Source organism: Manis javanica, chromosome 8 (genome assembly GCF_040802235.1).
Source record: "Manis javanica isolate MJ-LG chromosome 8, MJ_LKY, whole genome shotgun sequence".
NCBI lineage: Eukaryota > Metazoa > Chordata > Mammalia > Pholidota > Manidae > Manis > Manis javanica.
In genome coordinates, this window is record NC_133163.1 from 85452552 (window position 1) to 85472118 (window position 19567).

General features: G+C 39.1%; 1 protein-coding gene and 1 long non-coding RNA gene across 5 annotated transcripts; one reads left to right on the forward strand and one right to left on the reverse strand.

Annotated features, from left to right (window-relative positions):
• The first annotated feature begins 7 nt into the window (after window positions 1-7).
• On the forward strand, window positions 8-16241 carry LOC140843121 (uncharacterized). Of its 3 annotated transcripts, XR_012120631.1 has the most exons (5): window positions 8-139; window positions 5997-6156; window positions 11775-11898; window positions 13030-13181; window positions 16045-16241. It is a non-coding gene; the product is annotated as an uncharacterized lncRNA (long non-coding RNA). The 3 variants fall into 3 exon arrangements; XR_012120632.1 differs by lacking the exon at window positions 5997-6156 and having other exon boundaries at window positions 34-139; XR_012120630.1 differs by lacking the exon at window positions 8-139 and having other exon boundaries at window positions 4417-6156.
• ZNF770 (zinc finger protein 770) lies at window positions 7771-16655 on the reverse strand. 2 transcript variants are annotated; one of them, XM_017657811.3, is made up of 2 exons: window positions 16442-16655; window positions 7771-12275 (listed from the first exon to the last, which is right to left on the reverse strand). In XM_017657811.3, the coding sequence occupies exon 2, from the start codon at window positions 12217-12219 to the stop codon at window positions 10159-10161; it is 2061 nt and encodes a 686-aa protein (XP_017513300.3). In that variant the 5' UTR covers window positions 12220-12275; window positions 16442-16655; the 3' UTR covers window positions 7771-10158. The 2 variants fall into 2 exon arrangements, with proteins under 2 accessions (XP_017513300.3, XP_017513301.3); XM_017657812.3 differs by lacking the exon at window positions 16442-16655 and adding an exon at window positions 16250-16422.
• Window positions 16656-19567: the final 2912 nt, after the last annotated feature.

A 19567-nucleotide genomic window follows, 5' to 3' on the forward strand; every position in this document is an offset into this window, starting at 1 on the left:
CAGGGCCGGAAGTCCATGGAGGCGTTGGGTCTGAGCTAGAGAGGCAAGAGCTTCGACCTCGCTGGCACACGCCCCCTGGCGGGCAGCTGAGAGAAAACATCCAGTAGAATCGCAGTGAGCGGCGGGTAGCTGGTGTTGGGTGAGCGATTCTCGGGGTAGGGTTGGTGGGGAATAATGAAAAAATGCTGGGAATGCCGGGCTCGGTTTTAATGTTTTTAACGGATTCACGGAGGTGTAAGGTGACCATACAATGAACTGCACATATTTAGAGTGTAAAATTTGATCCGTTTTCACGTACTTCTGTGAACCCATCACCAAAATAATGATAAGCATATCCAACATCCCTAAGAGCTTCCCTGTGTCTTTTTGGGATCCATCCCTATAACCAATCCTACCCACCCATTCTCAGGTGATCACTGATCTGCTTTCTGTCACTATATAAGTATAGATTAGTTTACTTTCTATAGAATTTTATATAAATGAAATTAGTACAGTATGTACTTCTTTCAATCAACATAATAATTTTGAGATTCATCCATGTTGATGCATGTATTACCAGTTCATTCCTTTTATTCATGAGTAGCACTCTATTTTAATATACCATAGTTTGTTAATCTACACATCTGTGAATAAACATGTGGATTGTTTCCAGTTTTTGACTACTACAAAAAAGGCGGCTATGAATAGTCATATATATTTAATGTAGACATTTGTTTCCCGTTAAGTAAAAACCTAGGAGTGGAATGGCAGGACCATATGGTAGGTGTATTTAACTTTTTAAGAAACTGCCAGTTTTCTGAAATAGTTGTAACATTTTACATTCACACCTGTGATGCCGGGGTTCTTGTTCTCAGAGTCGAAGAATGAATTTAGCAAACACTCAAGGTAGGAGAGCCAGAGAGAGGCTTTTATTTAGAGATAAAGTGACAGGACAGAGCTCCTGGCTCGCCAGCAGGGGACAAGAGAGCCGTAGTTGTGAGTTGGATTTTTGGGAAAGTGATAAAGGGTTTAACGGATGTGGACTTGTTAAGTGGGTTTAGAATGTCCTTAATGAGACGTTAAGTCCCTTTTCTCATCAGTCCTCTAGGCAATTCTGCAAAATTAACTAAGAAATTTACTGAAGATTTATTTTCCAGAATAGCAGCTTCTTGGTCTGGGAGCATATCAATCATCCATCAAGACCGCCTGCCCTGCCCTCAAGGTGGGCTAAGTTATTGTCTGTTTGCTAAAGAGTTTAAAAGGCAATCTAAGTGAATGGATAAAGAAGAAGTGGTACATATACACAATGGAATACTATCCAGCCATAAGAAGAAAACAAATCCTACCATTTGTAACAACATGGATGGAGCTAGAGGGTATATTATGCTTATTGAAATTAGTCAGACAGAGAAAGACAAGTACCAAATGATCTCACTCATTTGTGGGGGTATAACAAGGAAGCAAAACTGAAGGAACAAAACAGGAGCAGACTCACAAACCCCAAGAAGGGACTAGTGGTTACCAAAGGGGAGCGGTGGGAGAGGGTGGGTGGGGAAGGAGGGAGAAGGGGATTGAGGGGTATTATGATTGGCACATATGGTGTGGGGGGGTGGTCACGGGGAAGACAGTGTAGCACTGAGAGGACAAGTAGTGACTCTGTGGCATCTTACTACACTGATAGACAGTGACTTCAGTGGGGTATGGGGGGGACTTGATATTATGGGCGAATGTAGTAATCACAATGTTTTTTAAGTGAAACCTTCATAAGAGTGTATATTAATGATAATTTTAAAAAGTCTATCTAAGAGGGAATCCTTTTGCTTTTACCAGTTGTTTATGGCTGGGCTTGCTTGCCATTATTAATTGCCCAAGTTGAAATCACCTGATTAGGTCTGAAGGAGGAAAAACTGCATATAGGCCTGGGCCTTTTAGCATGGTAAAGTGAATCTTACACATGATTACAAATGATTAGCATAATAAAAACATGGGCTATGCTGAGACACTTTCCTTTAACTGATCTCACTGAAGAATGACTCTAGAGCTTAATGTTTAGCATGGAGTTTTGGTAAGGGGTTTCTTTGCATATAATTACATTGCTCTGACTGTAATTATCCTGCCTTGCTTTTTCCAGAAGGCTTCACCCTACTCTAAGCCCATGGTCCTTCTCTCACCTATAGCATATGAGGGTCCATATTCCTTCTCTTCCTCACCAACATTTAGTATAGTCAGTCTTTTTAATTTTAGCCATTTTAATAGTTATATGGTATATCTCATTGTGGCATTTCCCTAACGACAAATGATGTTGAGTGTTTGTGCTTTCTACCATCCATGTATCTTCTCTGGAGATTCCTCTGTTCAGGTATTTTGCCCATTTTTAAATTGGATTTCTTGTTTTCTTATTGTTTGGTTTAAATGCACACTTTTACCTTCCAATATCCATACATAAACATGTATCTCTAGTAAGCTTTCCCTAGATGAATAGAGGCAAAAAGCTGATAACACCTGTTGTCTCCTGGGGGGGCATCTACTTTTAGAACATGCCTTTTCAGGGGTATGTTACATGAGTGTGAGTACCTAACATGTTGATGGGAGTAGCGGTTAGGAAGCTATTGCAAATTTAAGGCAAAAGTTAAAAGGCCTAAATTTGGGTTCTGGCAGTAAAATAGAACAGGAAGGAATAAACATACAGGACACTGAATAGATAGAATAAAGAGAAATCCATCCTACGTAATTGAAAAGATAGTGAGATTGTAAAGCATAATAGAGAATACAGAGGGTAGAGTAGGTTTTAGAAAGAAAGATAATTTCAGTATATTGAGGGACAGTCTGAGGTTGCAGGAGGAGATCCAGGTGGTGACGAGTAGTTTACTTGCCAATTTACATATTTATTAAAATTAATAATTCCCCTTGTACATATATACAATGCAATATTATTCAGTCATAAGAAGAAAACAAATCCTACCATTTGCAACAACATGGATGGAGCTAGAGGGTATTATGCTCAGTGAAATAAGCCAGGCAGAGAAAGACAAGTATCAAATGATTTCACTCATCTGTGGAGTGTAAGAACAAAGAAAAAACTGGAGGAACAAAACAGCAGCAGACTCACAGAACCCAAGAATGGACTAACAGTTACCAAAGGGAAAGGGCCTGGGGAAGGTGGGTGGGAAGCAAGGGATAAGGGGGAAAAGGGAGCATTACAATTAACATACATAATGTATTGGGGAGGGGGGACACGGAAAAGGCAGTATACAGAGAAGACAAATAATGATTCTATAGCATCTTACTATGCTGATGAACAGTGACTGTAATGGGGTATGTGGTGGGGACTTGATAATAGGGGAGTCTAGTAACCAAAATGTTGTTCAAGTAATTGTACATTAATGATACCACCCCCAAAAAATTAAAAATTCCTCTTATGATTTTGTGGCCAAGAGGATGTAAGCCAATAAGCTCCCAATCATATGTAGCTTTCTAATGATCTATGTGAAAGGTTCTAATTTATAATATATTGTGGATTTATGACAAAATGCAAGTATATCTTTTTCTTGCCCTCTCAATAAATTTTTCTCTTTTAATTTCATATAATTTCTCTTAGCCATTTTTGGTTGGTGGGCTTGTACATTCTAAAGTTATATGTTTAATTTATGGTATTTTCTTTATTTTACAAGCTTTCTTTAATGGGTTATTTAAATAAGGAAGGGAGAAAGCAAAAGAACCAGGTAATCATGAAAAAAGAGTTCAAAAGCCAAGATTTGCAATAGTGTTTCAAAGAAATCTAAAGGGACAAGGACTTCAAGAAGTCCATGGGTTTGGCAGCTAGACCTTTGGTGACCATTATTAGTTGGGATTTTTGTTTCAAGAAAAAAATTTTTAATTCAAATTGGTTTTAAAATAAAGGAAATATAACTGTATATATGAAAGTCTAGAGATAGGTTAGGCTTCAGTTTGATCCGGCTTCCTGCTCCAGTGCTGATTCTTTTGGCTCTGCTTCCCCCTACTCCTCTCTCCCAACTCTGCTCTGTTTTGACTTCATCACCAGACTAAAATCCCTTATGGTATCAAAATGGAAAACCTCACTCATTTCTTCTTTCAGTAAGTACAAGGTTTCACTCTACTCAGATCAACTGAGGTCAGGGCTCACTCCCAAGCCAACTACTCTGGCCAAGGTGATGCTGTGCATTGACTGGCCTACGCTTTGCTTACCCATCCCTGAACTGTCATGATGGAAAGGGTGATAGGAATAATCTGATAGACTTAAACTGATCATGACCCATTGCTGGAGCTGCAATTAAGGTCAGTCCTACCCAGACTGACTGGCTGATAGCACAGTGCATATGTAACTAACAATGACTGTGTTGGGAAGGAATTTCCTCTGCCCTCAAGGTTCATCTGGCTGGTCTAAGAAACAAACTGACATGAGACACAAAATAGGAGGAAAAAGCAAAAGTTTAATTACATACACAGAGGGAAGCCTTAGACATGGATTCCAAAGACAGGGAGAATGAGGTATATATATATCATCCTGTACCAAGGAAAATGGGGTAGGGGTCTGAGACTTCAAAGGGAAAGGGAAGTAACTCACAGGAATATGAAAAGAGTAAATGATAATCAAATATTCACTGGGCCACACAGTAACAATGCTGGGGCACAAAGAGGAATTTTAACAGACTTAGCTGCATGCCTCCCTGTTTACCACACCTAATTTACATTATAATACAGCTCCCCGTGGTAGTAGCTCTCCTCCCAGAGTACTTTCCTATCTAAATGCTTTCTGTGCAGTTGTGGGGTGGGAGGTCAAAGTTTCTTTCTGAGTTTTTGGGCCTTGATGATTTTAAGTTCAAAATAATCAGCATGTCACAATGGCCCACCTTGGGGAGCCTGCCCTTGGTCCCCACAACCACTACAATGATCAGGATATAACAGCTCCCAAGAGGTGGTGAGGGAAACACTAGGTTAAAAAAAGGATAAGAAGTTAGTGTCTTAAGAGGCAATGGAGGAAGTAGGTGTAAAATTAATTTTCGACAACTTGAGTATAAAAGGCAAGGAGTAAAATATGACAGTAACCAGAATAATAGGTAAAATAAAAGTTTTTTTGTTCCAACTCCTCTTTTTAAGATAAGTGCATTATAAATCATTGATTGACTATCCTTTTCTCCTTTTATTTCCAAACACAGCTTCAAATTTAACTAGTAGTATCCATATCATCTTCATGTAACCTTGTGCCTGAAGGAAGGAAACGAGCTCCAGTGAGACAGGGACCATGGGTGTAGTCAGAGTAGGGTGAGGGCCTCCGGAAAAGGCAAGGCAATATAATTAGTCAGAGCAGCGTAACAACAGGCAAGGAAACCCCCTACCAAAACTCCAGGTTAAGCATTAAGCTCTAGAGTCATTCTTTGGTGAGATCATTTAATATTCCCCAAATAAAGGAAAGTATCTCAGCACAGCCCATGTTTCTATTATGCTAATCATTTGCAATCATGTGTAGATTCACTTTAGCATACATACTAAAAAGCCTAGGCTGATGTACTGTTTTTTCTCCTTTAGACCTGATCAGGTGATACGCAATTTGGGCAATTAATAATGGCAAACTGGAAAACTGATAAAAAAAAGACCTAATGTCTCCTCAAGGATGAACATTTTAAGACCACTTAACAGGTACACACCCCCAGACCTTTATCACATTATAAAACCCCTACACAGTGCACAGCCACAGACTCTCTCGTCCCCTCCTGGCACAAGCCAGGAGCTCTTTCCTCTTTATCTCTAAATAAAAGCCTCTCATTTGCTCTCCTACTCTGAGTGTCCACGAAGTTCATTTTTCAACTCCATGAACAAGAACCCTGGCATCACCAGCCCCAGAAAATCCTCCCTCCCATGTCAGTGGTTGGTCCAAGAATGTTCCAGTGTAGCAATTCTGGCAGATGGGAGAAGTAAAGTTTGCTGTAGGCTTTTGGAGAAGTTGCTCTTTGCTCTTGTGGGAGTTTCTAGATCTCTCATTCCCTGCTCCATCCCAGCAGGGAACCATGGGTCCCAACTGCAAACAAAGCATCCTAAAATCACGAGGGAAATAGCCTTGTCACTGTGAAAGGCCGAGCAGATGGAAGGGACCAGAGTCAATCCACATACATGATTTAATAACCCTAGAGCTTATCTAGTCACTGGACTTCAAGTCAGGTAAGTCATTAAGAAGGTCCCTGTTGCTAAAGCTTTTTAAGCCATGTATTTTGTCACAGCCAAAATCATCATAACCAAATAGAGAACAAATTAATTTTTTTTTAAGATAGGGGAAGGAACCAATGGAGAGGGCAAACCTACCTAAAGACACCAGAAAAAGGGAGTTATTGACTTAAGTTCCAAGAAGGGGAGAAACAGCAAGGAAAAGCTACCTTCAGAAAGGTAGAGGAGCATTATTGTGCTGAGATATATGCTAGGAAAAGAAAGGAGTAAAGAGGAAGAGATATTTTTGGGTGAAGAGAAAGCTTAAAGAGTATATGTTGGATTGGCTTTGATCTCAACACATTAGAAGGCAAATTCATTCCAAGAGAGAATGAAAGGCTCTAAGTGAAGTTATAAAGAGAATGTTAGTGCTTGTAATAATAGCTCATCATTTCTTCCTTCCTTTTGAGGATGTTAAGGATTTACAAACCTACAACTACTGTTTTACACAATATGTAAAAAACACTTTAAAAAACTCATATTCCCTTACTTTCTGGAAGCATGTAATTTTAGCCCAGTGGTTCTCAAAACGTAGTCTCAATACAGCACTAACAGCCTGTATAAATGCAAATTCTTGGTGCCAAGACCAGACACTGAATCAGAAACTCTGAGGATGCAGCTCAGCAATCTATGCTTTTAACAAGCCCTTTAGATGATTCCAGTGCACAATAAAGTTTGAAAACCACTGATCAACAGCGACAACGGAGTTGCGAAAAGGAAAAGCGAAGGGAGTAAAGGAGATGTAGTGCTTGGGTAAATCAGAAAGGCTTCCAGAGGTAGTATTTAAGCTCAAACTTCAAAGAAATGAATATGTTTGCTGATGTAGAAGCAATATATTTTGTTTCATATTCCATTTAGTAATACCTTTGTACCACTTCTCTTTTCACTTCTTTTTCTCTTGTGCTAACAGAATTCCAGCAGTTGGCCCTGAAATTTTAAGCCTTTCTAAACTGGCAATAGGGACAATCTCAACAAGACGGGAATTTAATGTTCCCTTTCTACTTCTAAAAAGCAGATATTTCGCTTGGTAAAACAGTCCTTGCAACTGTTATTACAAACAAAGGATTCTTTTAAAATACACAGACTTCAGAGACTATGCCTGGAATTCTAATTGGTTACTTACATAATGTTTAAATTGAAACGTTTTCTGCTTTAGTTTTCTCCCATCATCATGGAAGAAAACAAAACCTGGTTCAACTAAATTTGTTCTTTGAACAGAGTGTGAAGCTGTGTTGAATTTAAATTAACATTAGGTAGACAAAGATGGAGCCCAGGAAAATTACAAGAATATGCATTGGAGGAATTTATCCTGTATTTCTTTAGTACAATTCTGGAGAGGAAGTCCAAAGAGGTGAGCAATGGATAAACAGGTAGATAAGCAATGGAGTCTCCTTTTTGTAGGTGCTAAGTAGTTATCAAAAAATGTAATATAAACAAGGAAGCAAATGATTAAATATCCACCTTAGAAGTTCAGTGTAGAAGGTGGATTGAAGTGGGCCCAGAAAAGTGTTTGGCAATCTGTATGTCATCCAAGTATTATGTGATTGTACCTTCAAAAGAAAAAGTCCAAACTCTAATTTGAAACTTTATTTTAAAAATATTCTGAAATATGTTTTTCAAGAATCCTTACCATCACCTCTACTTTCCTTCAACACACACATATTTTATCCTAAAATTGTAGGCTCTATCACAGTACAAAACAAGAAACACTAATTCCTCTAACTCAGCCAATCAAACTACTTCAGTAAACAATCATGTTACAGCCCAGCATCACCCAAAAACATTCTTCTATTTCTCTTTAAAGATATTTATAAATTTTATTTTCTCAGAAAACCAAAGTAACTGATTCAACAACACGAACAGTTCTAGAATGCAGCAAATTACCATTTAACATCTAATGTTTAATTTTCTTACCATGAATGTATACAGTTTACTTTCATTCCTATGAAGTTTCCACAAGAAGCTTGCAGTGATAGTAAAGTAGTAATTTGTTACAGGTACTTCAAATAGCACTACAGTATACATCTCTGACAAAATTTTTACAATATTGCAACTTTCAATATGAAACAGCTTAAAAAGGCATGGGCCAAAAAAAATTATAGTTGTATCACTTAAGCAAATGAAGTCTAATAATCATACAAGCACAACACTGTTAGGACTCTCCCTGTTTGGGCTGGGAAAGGAGTATATGAGGCATTTACTTCAAATAAAATTACAAATAACTTAGGAAAATCCTAAAACACGTCATTTCAGACACATTAAGGAAAAAAACTCTTGAACCTTTATTCTCTGAAAACATGAATGACCTATTCCTTGTTTTTATGTAATAGATGTGTTCTTGAAAAGTTTTGTGTAAAGCAAATTCCGTAAACCATCATCTTGCTTGCACTGGAGGAACATATCTCAAGGAAACCTAAGAGAATTTATTCTTTAAAACATATGATTCTACTGCACATTTGAACATCACTCGGCATTTTATCTGCACTGCCATGTTTCACCTCTATAAATTGAACCCAAATTTCTCAAAATTCACTTGTAAAAGAAGCAGACCAATCTCCCTTCCTTCCTCCCTCTACACAAAGAAAGTTCTTAAGAGTAGAATGCAAAACTTACAATTGTTCATTTATCCATGCTCAATGGAGAGCTTCTCACTATATTTAAGTGTGCTAGGATAAAACCCACCTGTTCTTTTTACCTTATAAAGATAATGGTTATTTTCTTTTATTGCGAAGAAATGTCATTCTTAAAGTTTTTTATTACAAATAGCAAGTATGAAGACAATCTGTCACTTGTAACTATTTCTCAAATCATGACAGTAGTATTCAGAAGAATGATACCTCCAATTCTATAAGCATCTTATTCCTACACAGGAATAATTACCTTACTAATTAAAATAACAATTTAGAGGATCAAAATAACATTCTTCAGCATTACAAGCTTGCAAAAATGAAAAACTCAATAAAAACTAGAACTAGACTAGTTATTGTTATTTGATCAAACTTAACAGTAGAATTTAGTTATTGGATCACTCAATTTAAGAGGCATTAAAGTTTTACTTAACTAAGTCTTGTGGTGATGCAGATCTTAAGTTTACAACTACTGCTGTAAATCATGAATAAGCAGGTAGACAAACTACATGTACTCTTCTGAAAAGATAAACATAACACTGCATACAAATGATTGAAAAGATTATGGCACTTGGATGATATTCCTGATAAAGAAACATGGTAAATGTATAGAGGTGCATCCTAGCCTCTCTCCTACTTTCACTTTCTCTTGGAAGGCACTAGGCTGAGCAAAACACTAATTCTAATCACCTGTGGGAAAGGAGGTGAGGCTACCACAGATCCAAAGAATAGACAGCTTGGAAAAAAACAATGAAAGCAATGCTGTTTTTCTCATCCATTTTTACTTTTATTGCCTTTACAGTTTTTAACTTTACCAGTAAAAATCTTTACAAAAGAGTATGTGCCACAGGTGGACAAAATTAAACTTTCATGTGAAATGTAAAATAAATGAAATATACTGGGACGATTTGCTGCAGCCCCAAACCAATTTTTGCCTCTCAGTCTTTTGAATATAGGACATGGCATGTCTTAAGGAACAATCCATTCAAAAAATGAGGTTGAATTATTTGTACCGCATCATGACTTACATTTTCAACAAAACCAAAGTATATATTAAAACAAATGCTTACTTTATGGCATCAAATCATGTTCTTCCCTCTAAAAATTAACTTGGCAGTTCCCAAAATACTGTGTTCATTTCCTATGTATTTTACCTCGTACTATGCATGGCAAATGACTGCCTATGAAGTTACTCAACCTAATGCTGTCTTTTGATAAAACTACAGTTTAAAGGATATAGGATTTCAGAAAAAGATCACCAAAGACCCCTCAAGTGTGTTAGTGGTTCTGTCGGTTATAAAACCAAATTTAAGACAACCACTTTCTCTTACGGTCACTCCTTAAAGTGAGTGAGTTGATGTCTCTTCCAGTGAGGAGCCTGTCTGAATGTTTTGCCACAAACTGAGCATTCAAATGGCTTTTGCCCTGCATGAATTAGATAGTGTCTTTCCAGTTTAGATGGAGACCTAAAACTTTTAGAACAAACACTGCATTGGTAAAGAAGGCCGTCATTCCTCTCGGTTTGCCCTGAGTGACGACGACGACTGTGATGGCTCTGCTCCGGCCCCAGAAGTGTTCCGGAGAGACGGGGCTGCCTGTTGCTATAGGGAGTAGCAAGAATGAAATCCTCTGACTCCGACTTAACTTTTATTTCTGATATTGGATCTGACTCTGGGCCCTCATATTTTTGAAAACCAAGAGTCTGGCATTGTTGGGAAGCATTGTAGTTACCATTATCACCTGGATGAATGAAAAGTTTGTTTAAATTTTCAAATTCTACTTGGCAAAGAGATCTATAAGGAATCTTATCACTATGAGTTAACTTATGTCTTTTTAAGTGAGCTGACTGTCTAAAAGATTTCCCACAAACATTACAGCCAAAAGGCCTCTGTCCAGTATGAATTAAATAATGTCTTTGTAGTTTGGATATAGAAGGAAACACTTTCTCACATTTGTCACAAGGACACATCTTATGTCCAGTATGTAAGTTTTCAGTTGGAACTGAAAAACCACACTGAAGCACTTCACAGTTATTAAAGAATTCCTCACCTGATGAACCATAGATGGATACGTCTTTATCATTCACTGAATTATCCATAGTTAACACACTTTCGGTTGTAAGGATACCTTTCAAGTTTTTCCCAATATTTTGGCTCTGGAAATGCTTTGGCCAAGAAAATGGCAAAGTCAATGTTTTCTTCTTTTTATTGCCAACTGTCTTATATGTCCCATGTTTGCCAAGAGAACCCATAAATGTTCTCTGTGTTTGCTCAGGACTCTGCTCAACAGACATAGGATCACAATTTTTCAATAAACTATTTTTAAATGCTTTTTTCTCAGGTCGAAAATTATCTGATTTCTTGCCCCCAGCCCGTTTAAGTTTAGCCAAGATTTTCTTAACAATGGTTTTATAGTTGTAGCTTCTTTTGAGCCTGCTTGGAATTTTGCCACCTCTGGCAGGAAAACACTTGTGTCCATTGAGAATCTGCTCTGATTCAAAACACTCTTCACACTCTGAACACTGAAAGGGGACAATATAAATAGAGTGGACATCAAGTTGATTATTCTCTTCGGAATCGCCTATATCACCATTTTCAAAGCCATCCTGCTTTGCATTTAATTTATTAGGCTGGGCGCATGATTCTGGACTCTTCACCTTTAATGAAAGAGTCTGAAAAGTCTTATTTTTGGTATGGATTTGTTTATGCTTCAGAAGTTTGCTTTGAATCTTAAATCCTTTTTGACAAAAGCAACATTGAAAAGGTCTTTCTTCTGAATGTGTGAGCTGGTGGATTTTTAAATGAGTTGACTGTCGGAAAGATTTACTGCACAGGACACATTTAAAAGGCCTCTGACCAGTATGAATAAGTGTATGCCTATCAAGTTTTGATTGTGACGGAAACATCTTGCCACAGATTGTACATGTGTGAATATTTTTTTTCTTTGCAGGATCAGACTTAGAGCATGGATATAATGCCCACCTCTCTTCTGCAGTGAAAGTATGATATATTCCATACACAGGTTTTTCTTGCTTGGCTTCCAACAATCTTCTGACCTGTTTGACATCATTCTGGTAGGTTTCATTGTGAAGTTGTTGGTGTTTCATAAATGTCTTCAGGTTTTTAAAGTGGCGTTGACAAATACTACATTTAAAAGGCAGATTATGAGTTAGTTGATGTCTCTCCAGATGAACTAGTTGCCTAAAGGTTTTATGACACACATCACATTCAAATGGCTTTTGACCAGTATGAATAAGATAATGCCTGGCTAATTTTGATGGTGTTTCAAAGTGCTTGAAGCAAATATTGCAAATATATGGCCTGTTTCTAGGTAGCTTATTGACTACTACACACTGTTGAATCTTTAGCATTTTTAAATTGCTTTCAGCCATCATATTCTTCAGTGATATACTCTGATGAGCTCCATAGTGTTCTTAAACTCCACAGATGTCTAAAAATTAGAAGTAAAAATGGATTAGTTTAAAAGTTATTTATTCATATGAAAAGAAATAGAGTTGTTGCTCAGCTAAAGGAGAACCTGGACTTGTCTTCTGTTTAAAAGTGAGTTAATAGCCAACCATTTTAGATGACTACTTTAGAATCATAAAACTAATTGTATATATCCAGAGAAATAATGTCTTTTAAAAAAATCTCTAAAAATCTATACAATTTAAGCTGTATTTCTAATTAATTGAGATGATACATTAAAAGGGGACTGAGTTGAATTTCTTAACATTGAATAGACCTTTTCATTTCAATGTTTCTAGCTCATCATTAATAGATTTGTTAATATTTAGTTGCTGTTACTTAAAAAAACTGGGCTAGAAAGGTAAAGACTGTAAGGATTAAAATATACTAAAAATAAGATGTGTTTGTGGGGGAGGTCACAGGGAAGACAGTGTAGCTCAGAGAAGACAAGTAGTGACTCTGTGGCATCTTACTACATTGACAGACAGTGACTGCAATGGGGTATGGTGGGGGGACTTGATAATATGGGTGAATGTAGTAACCACTTTGTTTTTCTTGTGAAATCTTCATAAGAATGCATATCAATGATACCTTAACAAAAAAGAGATGTATTTACACTCAATTATAGCATATGAATGGATATGATCTGAGAAAACAGTTTGTTATCAAAATTGGATTTCTTAGCCACATCATTAATACTGTTTACTTTCAATCATTTCTTCTTTGTGTCAACAAAGACAACATGGACACCTGAGAGAAATGTCCCAGAAAACCTAGGTTCTAGTCCTGGATTTGCCACCATATGATCTTGGTGGTGGGAAGAAGGAAATAAAGATTCCTCATTGCAAACGGGAAAATGCCTCCTGGCTTGTCTACCAACCACATCAAGGTGTGTGAATCAATAAAAATAATGTCTCTGAAAGTGTTAGACAACTGTGAAGTGATATATAAATATAAGGTATTATTTAACTCAACACTAATCAAATTATAAAACTATATCCTTATCTACTTAATATCATTTTCAGGGTTTCTAGCTAAGAGAGAAACAGACTAACTAAATTTATTTTTTTTATTTCTCCTTTTCACTTTGTTGTGGAATTCCTGAAAAACAAGTACAGAGGCAATGAGGTCAACAGATTGGCTACTTATATACTTATCCATGACTAATTGAAAGTTGAGTGTGGTTCACTTTTTAGACAATATAATAATAAAGTCACTTTGGTCTCAGAGTTAAAACAAAGATAAATGCTTTCCTTAATGTACCTCTAGGACAAATGTTTACCAGGTACTTCCACAACCATCTGACATCCTATCTTCTCTTTTTTCAAAGAAGCCAATTTTCTTTTCATCCTTCTACTTTTGCCTTTTCCTTATATAAGAAGTCAGAGATAAAAAAACAAAAGAACAACAAAAATGCTGTTCTAGCTCTCATTCTTATGCTAATCTTCTAGTTGAAAATCTACCAGAAACTCAGTTATCTTCTGTTAGCTGATTTGGTGTACATCCAACATATATGCTATTGGCTATTTACTGACTTCTCCCAGGAGATACCTTAAACACAAAATCACAAACATGTGCACTGTGCTTCTCTTCACTGATCTAAATTAGAAACGAGAAAAAAAAAATTCACTTATTTAGCAAAAATCTCCTCCTATTTACTTTATTACAGTGTTTTTCAAATTGTATGTCACTACCCATTAATGAATTATGAAATCAACTTAGGGGGTCACAATCAGCATGTTTAATAAAATAGAGTAGAAGATACCAGACTGCATAACATATAATAAGGGTAACCACTGTTTTGTGTAACTTCTGTAGCAAGAGGTAAAAGTTTGTGAAAGTTGTTCCTAGCACACCTCTTCACACAACATTATACAGAGGAATTCACAAGTCAATCACTTTATCCAAAGTGACCAAATAATCTATTAGATGTTTGCTAAGATCGGGAACCACAGGATGAGAAAAGATTACTAATGAAAGCAAAGGTATCTGTTTTTCTTCCTTCAATTAAACCATATAAACACAAAATTATTCAGCACAAAAAATTCATTTAAGACTGAACAGACTATGCCACACAAATCTATGCAAAAGAAAAATTATACTAATCTAACCACAAGCCACTACATTAACATAAAGTATGACATATTCCAGATATCCATGTTAACAACAATTAGCTCTTGGTGCTACTAATATGTATTTTCACAACACTGAGTTAAGAGAAATTACAGGTGAACAACCTTCAAACCCATAAACATGCTAACACAGCAACAGTTATGAACATTAAGTCACGAATCCAGCAAAATGCTAAGAATTTGGCCACTTACTGGCCATTCCTGTCAAGCAAGCAGGTGTTGAGGTAGTCAGTTAAGACAATGAGCCGAACTGAAAGTAAAGTCAAAGCCCTTATACATTTTCTGTGACAGTGCAAGCAAGAGGCAAAAGATGTACTGGCTCCCCAGTGGTCCAGTAAATGGCACACTAAGTGAGGGTCAGGTGGGTAAGTGTACACAACTATTTCCCTGCAAAGGAGCCCAGAACAAAAGGCTTCTGCGGCTTTATAGACCTGTGGGCTAGCAGAGGAGGAAGGAAGGGCTAGGAGTGCAAAGGTCCTGAATCAAAATGGAGAAACTATCTCAGTCAAGGCCCTACCCCTACTTTCCCCATAAGGAGATCTTGATGGAGGTGGAGAGACCTAAGTACCTCAGCTAGAGTTCTCAGAATGGAGGCACCTGAGCCAGGAATGCAGTACAGTATGAACTTAACTAGCAGGAGGAAAGGGTTGAGTCCTTGACTCCAACTTTCTCCAGAAAACTGTAATGCACTGGCCATGCACAAGTCTGCTGTGGGGAAGGCAGCTCCAATCCATGAAGCCAGCCAGGCAAAGCCATTGCCTGTGGTGGGGCCTGAAAGACCACATTAAGATTCTGGCCTGCAGCTTGACACCTCAATTCCTACTGCATGTTTCTCCTTCCCTTTAATAGTTTCTATGGAACACTCTTGAAAAAAATTCCAGACTAGAACCACAAACAACAACCAGATTCTCCGACTGTAACAAGAATTGACTACCTACAGTTCCTGTGCAAAAAGTCTGATGGCTAACGACCTACCACTTTGCACCAAGATTGGATACTACTACTTGCCTCCACACGATGTGGGAAAGCATTAACTGGGAGGCCTATCTTGGTAGAATTGTTGGTGGCAAGCAGTGACTTCATCTGCTATTTATAAGTTACAGCTCAGGGATCCCCAACGCTCCAAGTACAGACCTACATGTATTCATACAGGGTGTACATTAATTTGAGAGCTCCAAACCCTAATTCAAGTGGTTCTCTGTTTTCAATTGATTTTTTTTGTCAGCAATATTAAAAAACAACCACCACCCAACATGTAGTTTTTCCTATGTTAAACTGTAAATAAAAAAGCAAAATAGTAAATATCAATATTCAACCTGAAAATTGTTGACAACACCCAGATACACCCCGCTAAACCACTACAAAAACTGATCTCAAAAATATTCCGTTAATGCTTCAAAGTTGAAAGCCTGTTGGTTTCCAGCCTTAACCAACACCATTAAAATGAAGTAAGGCTATCACAAGTGTAAATGAACAAGAAACGAAGACCTGAGAGAAACTCAGACTAACTTTCAGTCGGGGAATAATCTGATTAACATTTATCACTTCTTTTCCCCCTCTGTTTCGCCCCAACTCCCCCGGCCCACCTTCTTGGCCATGAACCTTCACCTCTCGTTCTAGGGAGTCTGCACTGGACCGAAGACCTTGACATCTGGCCTTCGACCTCATCGCCCACAACTAGTAAGCACCGAGGGATCGAGCAGAGTCCAAAGACTGCAAAACCCCACACCAGGGAAGGGCAAAGGTGGACACTGCCTGGCCACAGCCAGGGGGAAAGCGCCATACGGGATACGACCCGCGGAGAGGGAAAGCATCCTTTCCGCACCTTGCTCTCAGATTCCCGCTCCCCGTGAGACGCAGTCCGGAGGCGCGGAAGTGAGAACGGGGAAAGGAGCTGCGGTCGTCGCGCCCCCTTTCTGGGTCCCCGGGCACCTTGGGGGGGGATCCAGGCGGCCCGACCCTTCTTGGGGGGGTCGCTGCACCTCACACCCAAGTCCCTCAAGTTCTCCTCACGCACCTGGAGCTGGACCCGGCCGGCAGGAACGCGCCTTACGGCCCGGCGCCGCGACGGCAGCGAGCGCACGTCCGCAGGGCCGGTACGGAGACGGGCGCAGCGCGCAGGCGCGGCGCTCGAGAGCGCCGAGAGACGCGGTCCGACTGGAAACAGGCTCCCCCAGCCCTCGGCCGCTGTCTCTTCCGCACCGCCCGCGATGCTCGGCCGGGAAGGGGGTTTCTGAAGAGCGTTCCCACCCCCCAGCACCGCTCACCGCACCGCAATTGCGAGGAGAGAATAGAAGAGTGGAGAAGGGTGCATTTAACATCTCATCCAAATCTCAGCTAGGATAACCCGACAGCTCTGACCAGTGGGTTTAAGGCCCAACTGGGAACTGGCGAGCCGGCGTTCAAAGCCCACTCGGCTAGTCCTCTGGACCACAGAGGACCAATGATAGAACGCCACGTATGTGGTTTTTTTCTCTACCAGCACTCACCTTGGCACTCTGTACATTGTCAGAATATAGCTTAGGGGTTCAGCACATGGCCTTTATGGTCCGACAACTGGGCTCCACTCTCAGCTCTATCAAAGCCTACCAGCCGCAGACCTTGTTAGCTTCTCTGAGCCTCATTCGTTCGATGTGTTTTGGTTCTATTCGATGTACAAACCCTGTGCTCAGCATTTCAGTTTCTTCAGATTGCTCTGACAAGTAGAAGTGGGTGTAAAGTGCTTAGCTTAACACAAAGCCTAATGTGTAGTAAGACCTTCAAAGAGCTATTATTTATTTCTATTTTTATATTAAAAACAACTTTATGAAGTTATAGGATCCCCTTTTAAAATGAGGAAAATGAGACTGAGATAAGGAATTTACTCAGTGATACACAGTTGATAAATGATGGAGGTGGGATTTGAACACAAGTAGTCTAATACCAAACCTGTACTTTCAGTTCACTACTGCTTCCCAAATTATACTTACCTCAACATTTTATGTAGACATAATTAAGAGCTAAAGGGTTAAAACTGTGGCACATTTACAGACTAGGGAGGCACATTATTAGTGAATAAGATGCTCAGGTACCTACTGAAGATTTTAAGTACAAAAAACATTGGAGAAGAATGACCCTAAAATTTTGACAGGTTCTGATTTTAACTGCCTTAGTTTGAGAGATGAGGAAATGAGAACAAGTACCAAGCCCTTTTTTTCAACTGTACACAACTTTTTGCATTACTTTTCAAGAACAATTGACAACAAAAAATTGTTATTTCTAATGTTGGTATAAGTTCCTTTATTTTAAAAGGGAGAAGTTGGGCCAATGAAAAGTAGGTATTTATTTTCATTGCAGTAGTATGAGGAAGTGGCTCATAGGAAATATGCTTACTTCTTATGTAGCAACCTCAGGGAAAAAAACCAAAGCTCCTACTTCCAACAGAACAGAGAGTGAGAGAGAAGGGGAAAGGAAGAGCTTTCAGTGTCCTGAGTACTAATCCCAGGTGGGGATGCTGTTTGTTCAGATAAACCTTGGAGACTTGCTCTATTCTTCAGCTTCTCCTGGGAACTCAGCCCAGCCAAACCACGTAAACGATTGTATCCATCACTAGCTGCATGAATCCTTAGGAGAGAGATGCAGACCATGAGAAAATACTACCTAAGGTTGGGGACCAATGGAGGGTGCATTACCTGTGAAATAAATAGACCTTTGCACCAAGAGCCTTCAGGTGAATATGGAGTACAGAACACAGATGGGACATAAATAAACTTCTCCAAGGGCACATACCCTACTTCATAACCTCTTCACTTTCCCTGAGAACTATCTCAGGAGCCATCTTGAAAAAAAAGGGAGAAATGACTACGAAAAAAAGTCATCAGGAAGATTTCACTGAATAGGTGAGATTTGAACAGGGATTTAGTAATGGGTACACTATAGATAAACAGAGGGGGGCAGGATAGGACATCATAGGGAAAGATGGTACCAGTGGCCAGGAGCAGTAAAGGACCAGCAAGGCAAATATTTGGATTACAGTCTGTTTTGCCAATGGGTTTCAACCCCAGGCAAGTTCGCTATGGATTCAGTGTGACCAAAGAAAATGACAGCAAAACGTTCTTGGGGTGAAAGGGTTATACCCAACTTTATTTCCAGGTGGCAGGTCAGTCACTAAAATCCCGTTCACTCAGAGCAAGTCTGCATGCAGCAAGCCGGTCTCTGCCTCTGGGCCCCTCTGTCTGCACAGCCATCCTCTGGGCCTCTCTGCACAGTTGTCCCACACAGCTGTCCTCTGGGCTTCTGTCCTCGGCGCTGCCACCACCCCAGCCTCTGCTCTGCTCTCCTGCAGCCTTGCAGCCCTGCCACCGTGTCATGCACAGAGCACTGGGTGGAGCTCTTTATTTATAGAGTCCACAGCCATGTATTGCCCACAGGTGCGCAGTGAGCTAGTCAACCAGGGCCAGATGAGAATCCTGACCACAGGAACACTCATTTTATCCATACTGTCTTTCCTCTGCAACTTACTAGTGTGTGTCCTTAAAAGTTCATTAACCTTTCTGAACCTGTTTTATCATCTTTGAAATGGGGATATAATCAATCATTCATTTATTCAATGACATGTACCAAACACAAAGGACTCACTTCTAAGTATATATGAAACAGTGAGGCGCTTGACTTCAATGTAGTTTTCAGCTCAGAACAACATACAAAGAAGTATAATATAAGAAGATATGGAGTGAAAAAGGAATATCTAAATCTACCTGGAGGCTTCAGGTGGAGATGGCCTTTGAGCTGAAGCTTTAATGATCCACATATCCAGCATATATTTTGTTAAGCACTTGACAAGTGTGTCAAGCCCTGTTCCAGATACTAATGATAAGAGTAGTGTACAAATTAAAAAATCAAAATTCCCTGTGTTCATAGATTTTATATTTTTAGTTGATATTTGGTGTATTTATATGCCTATTGAGGGAGACAGACAATAACATAAGTAAAATATAGAATATATGTTAAATATTAATAAGAACTGAGGAGAAAAAGTAAGCACAGAAGGGGGCTATGCAGTTTGGGGGAAAGGGCTTGTTGGCATTTTAATAGCTGGGCAGGGATGATCCTCCTGAGAATTTCTGTGATTTTTGAGTTGAGACCTGATAGAAGTGAGAAAGCC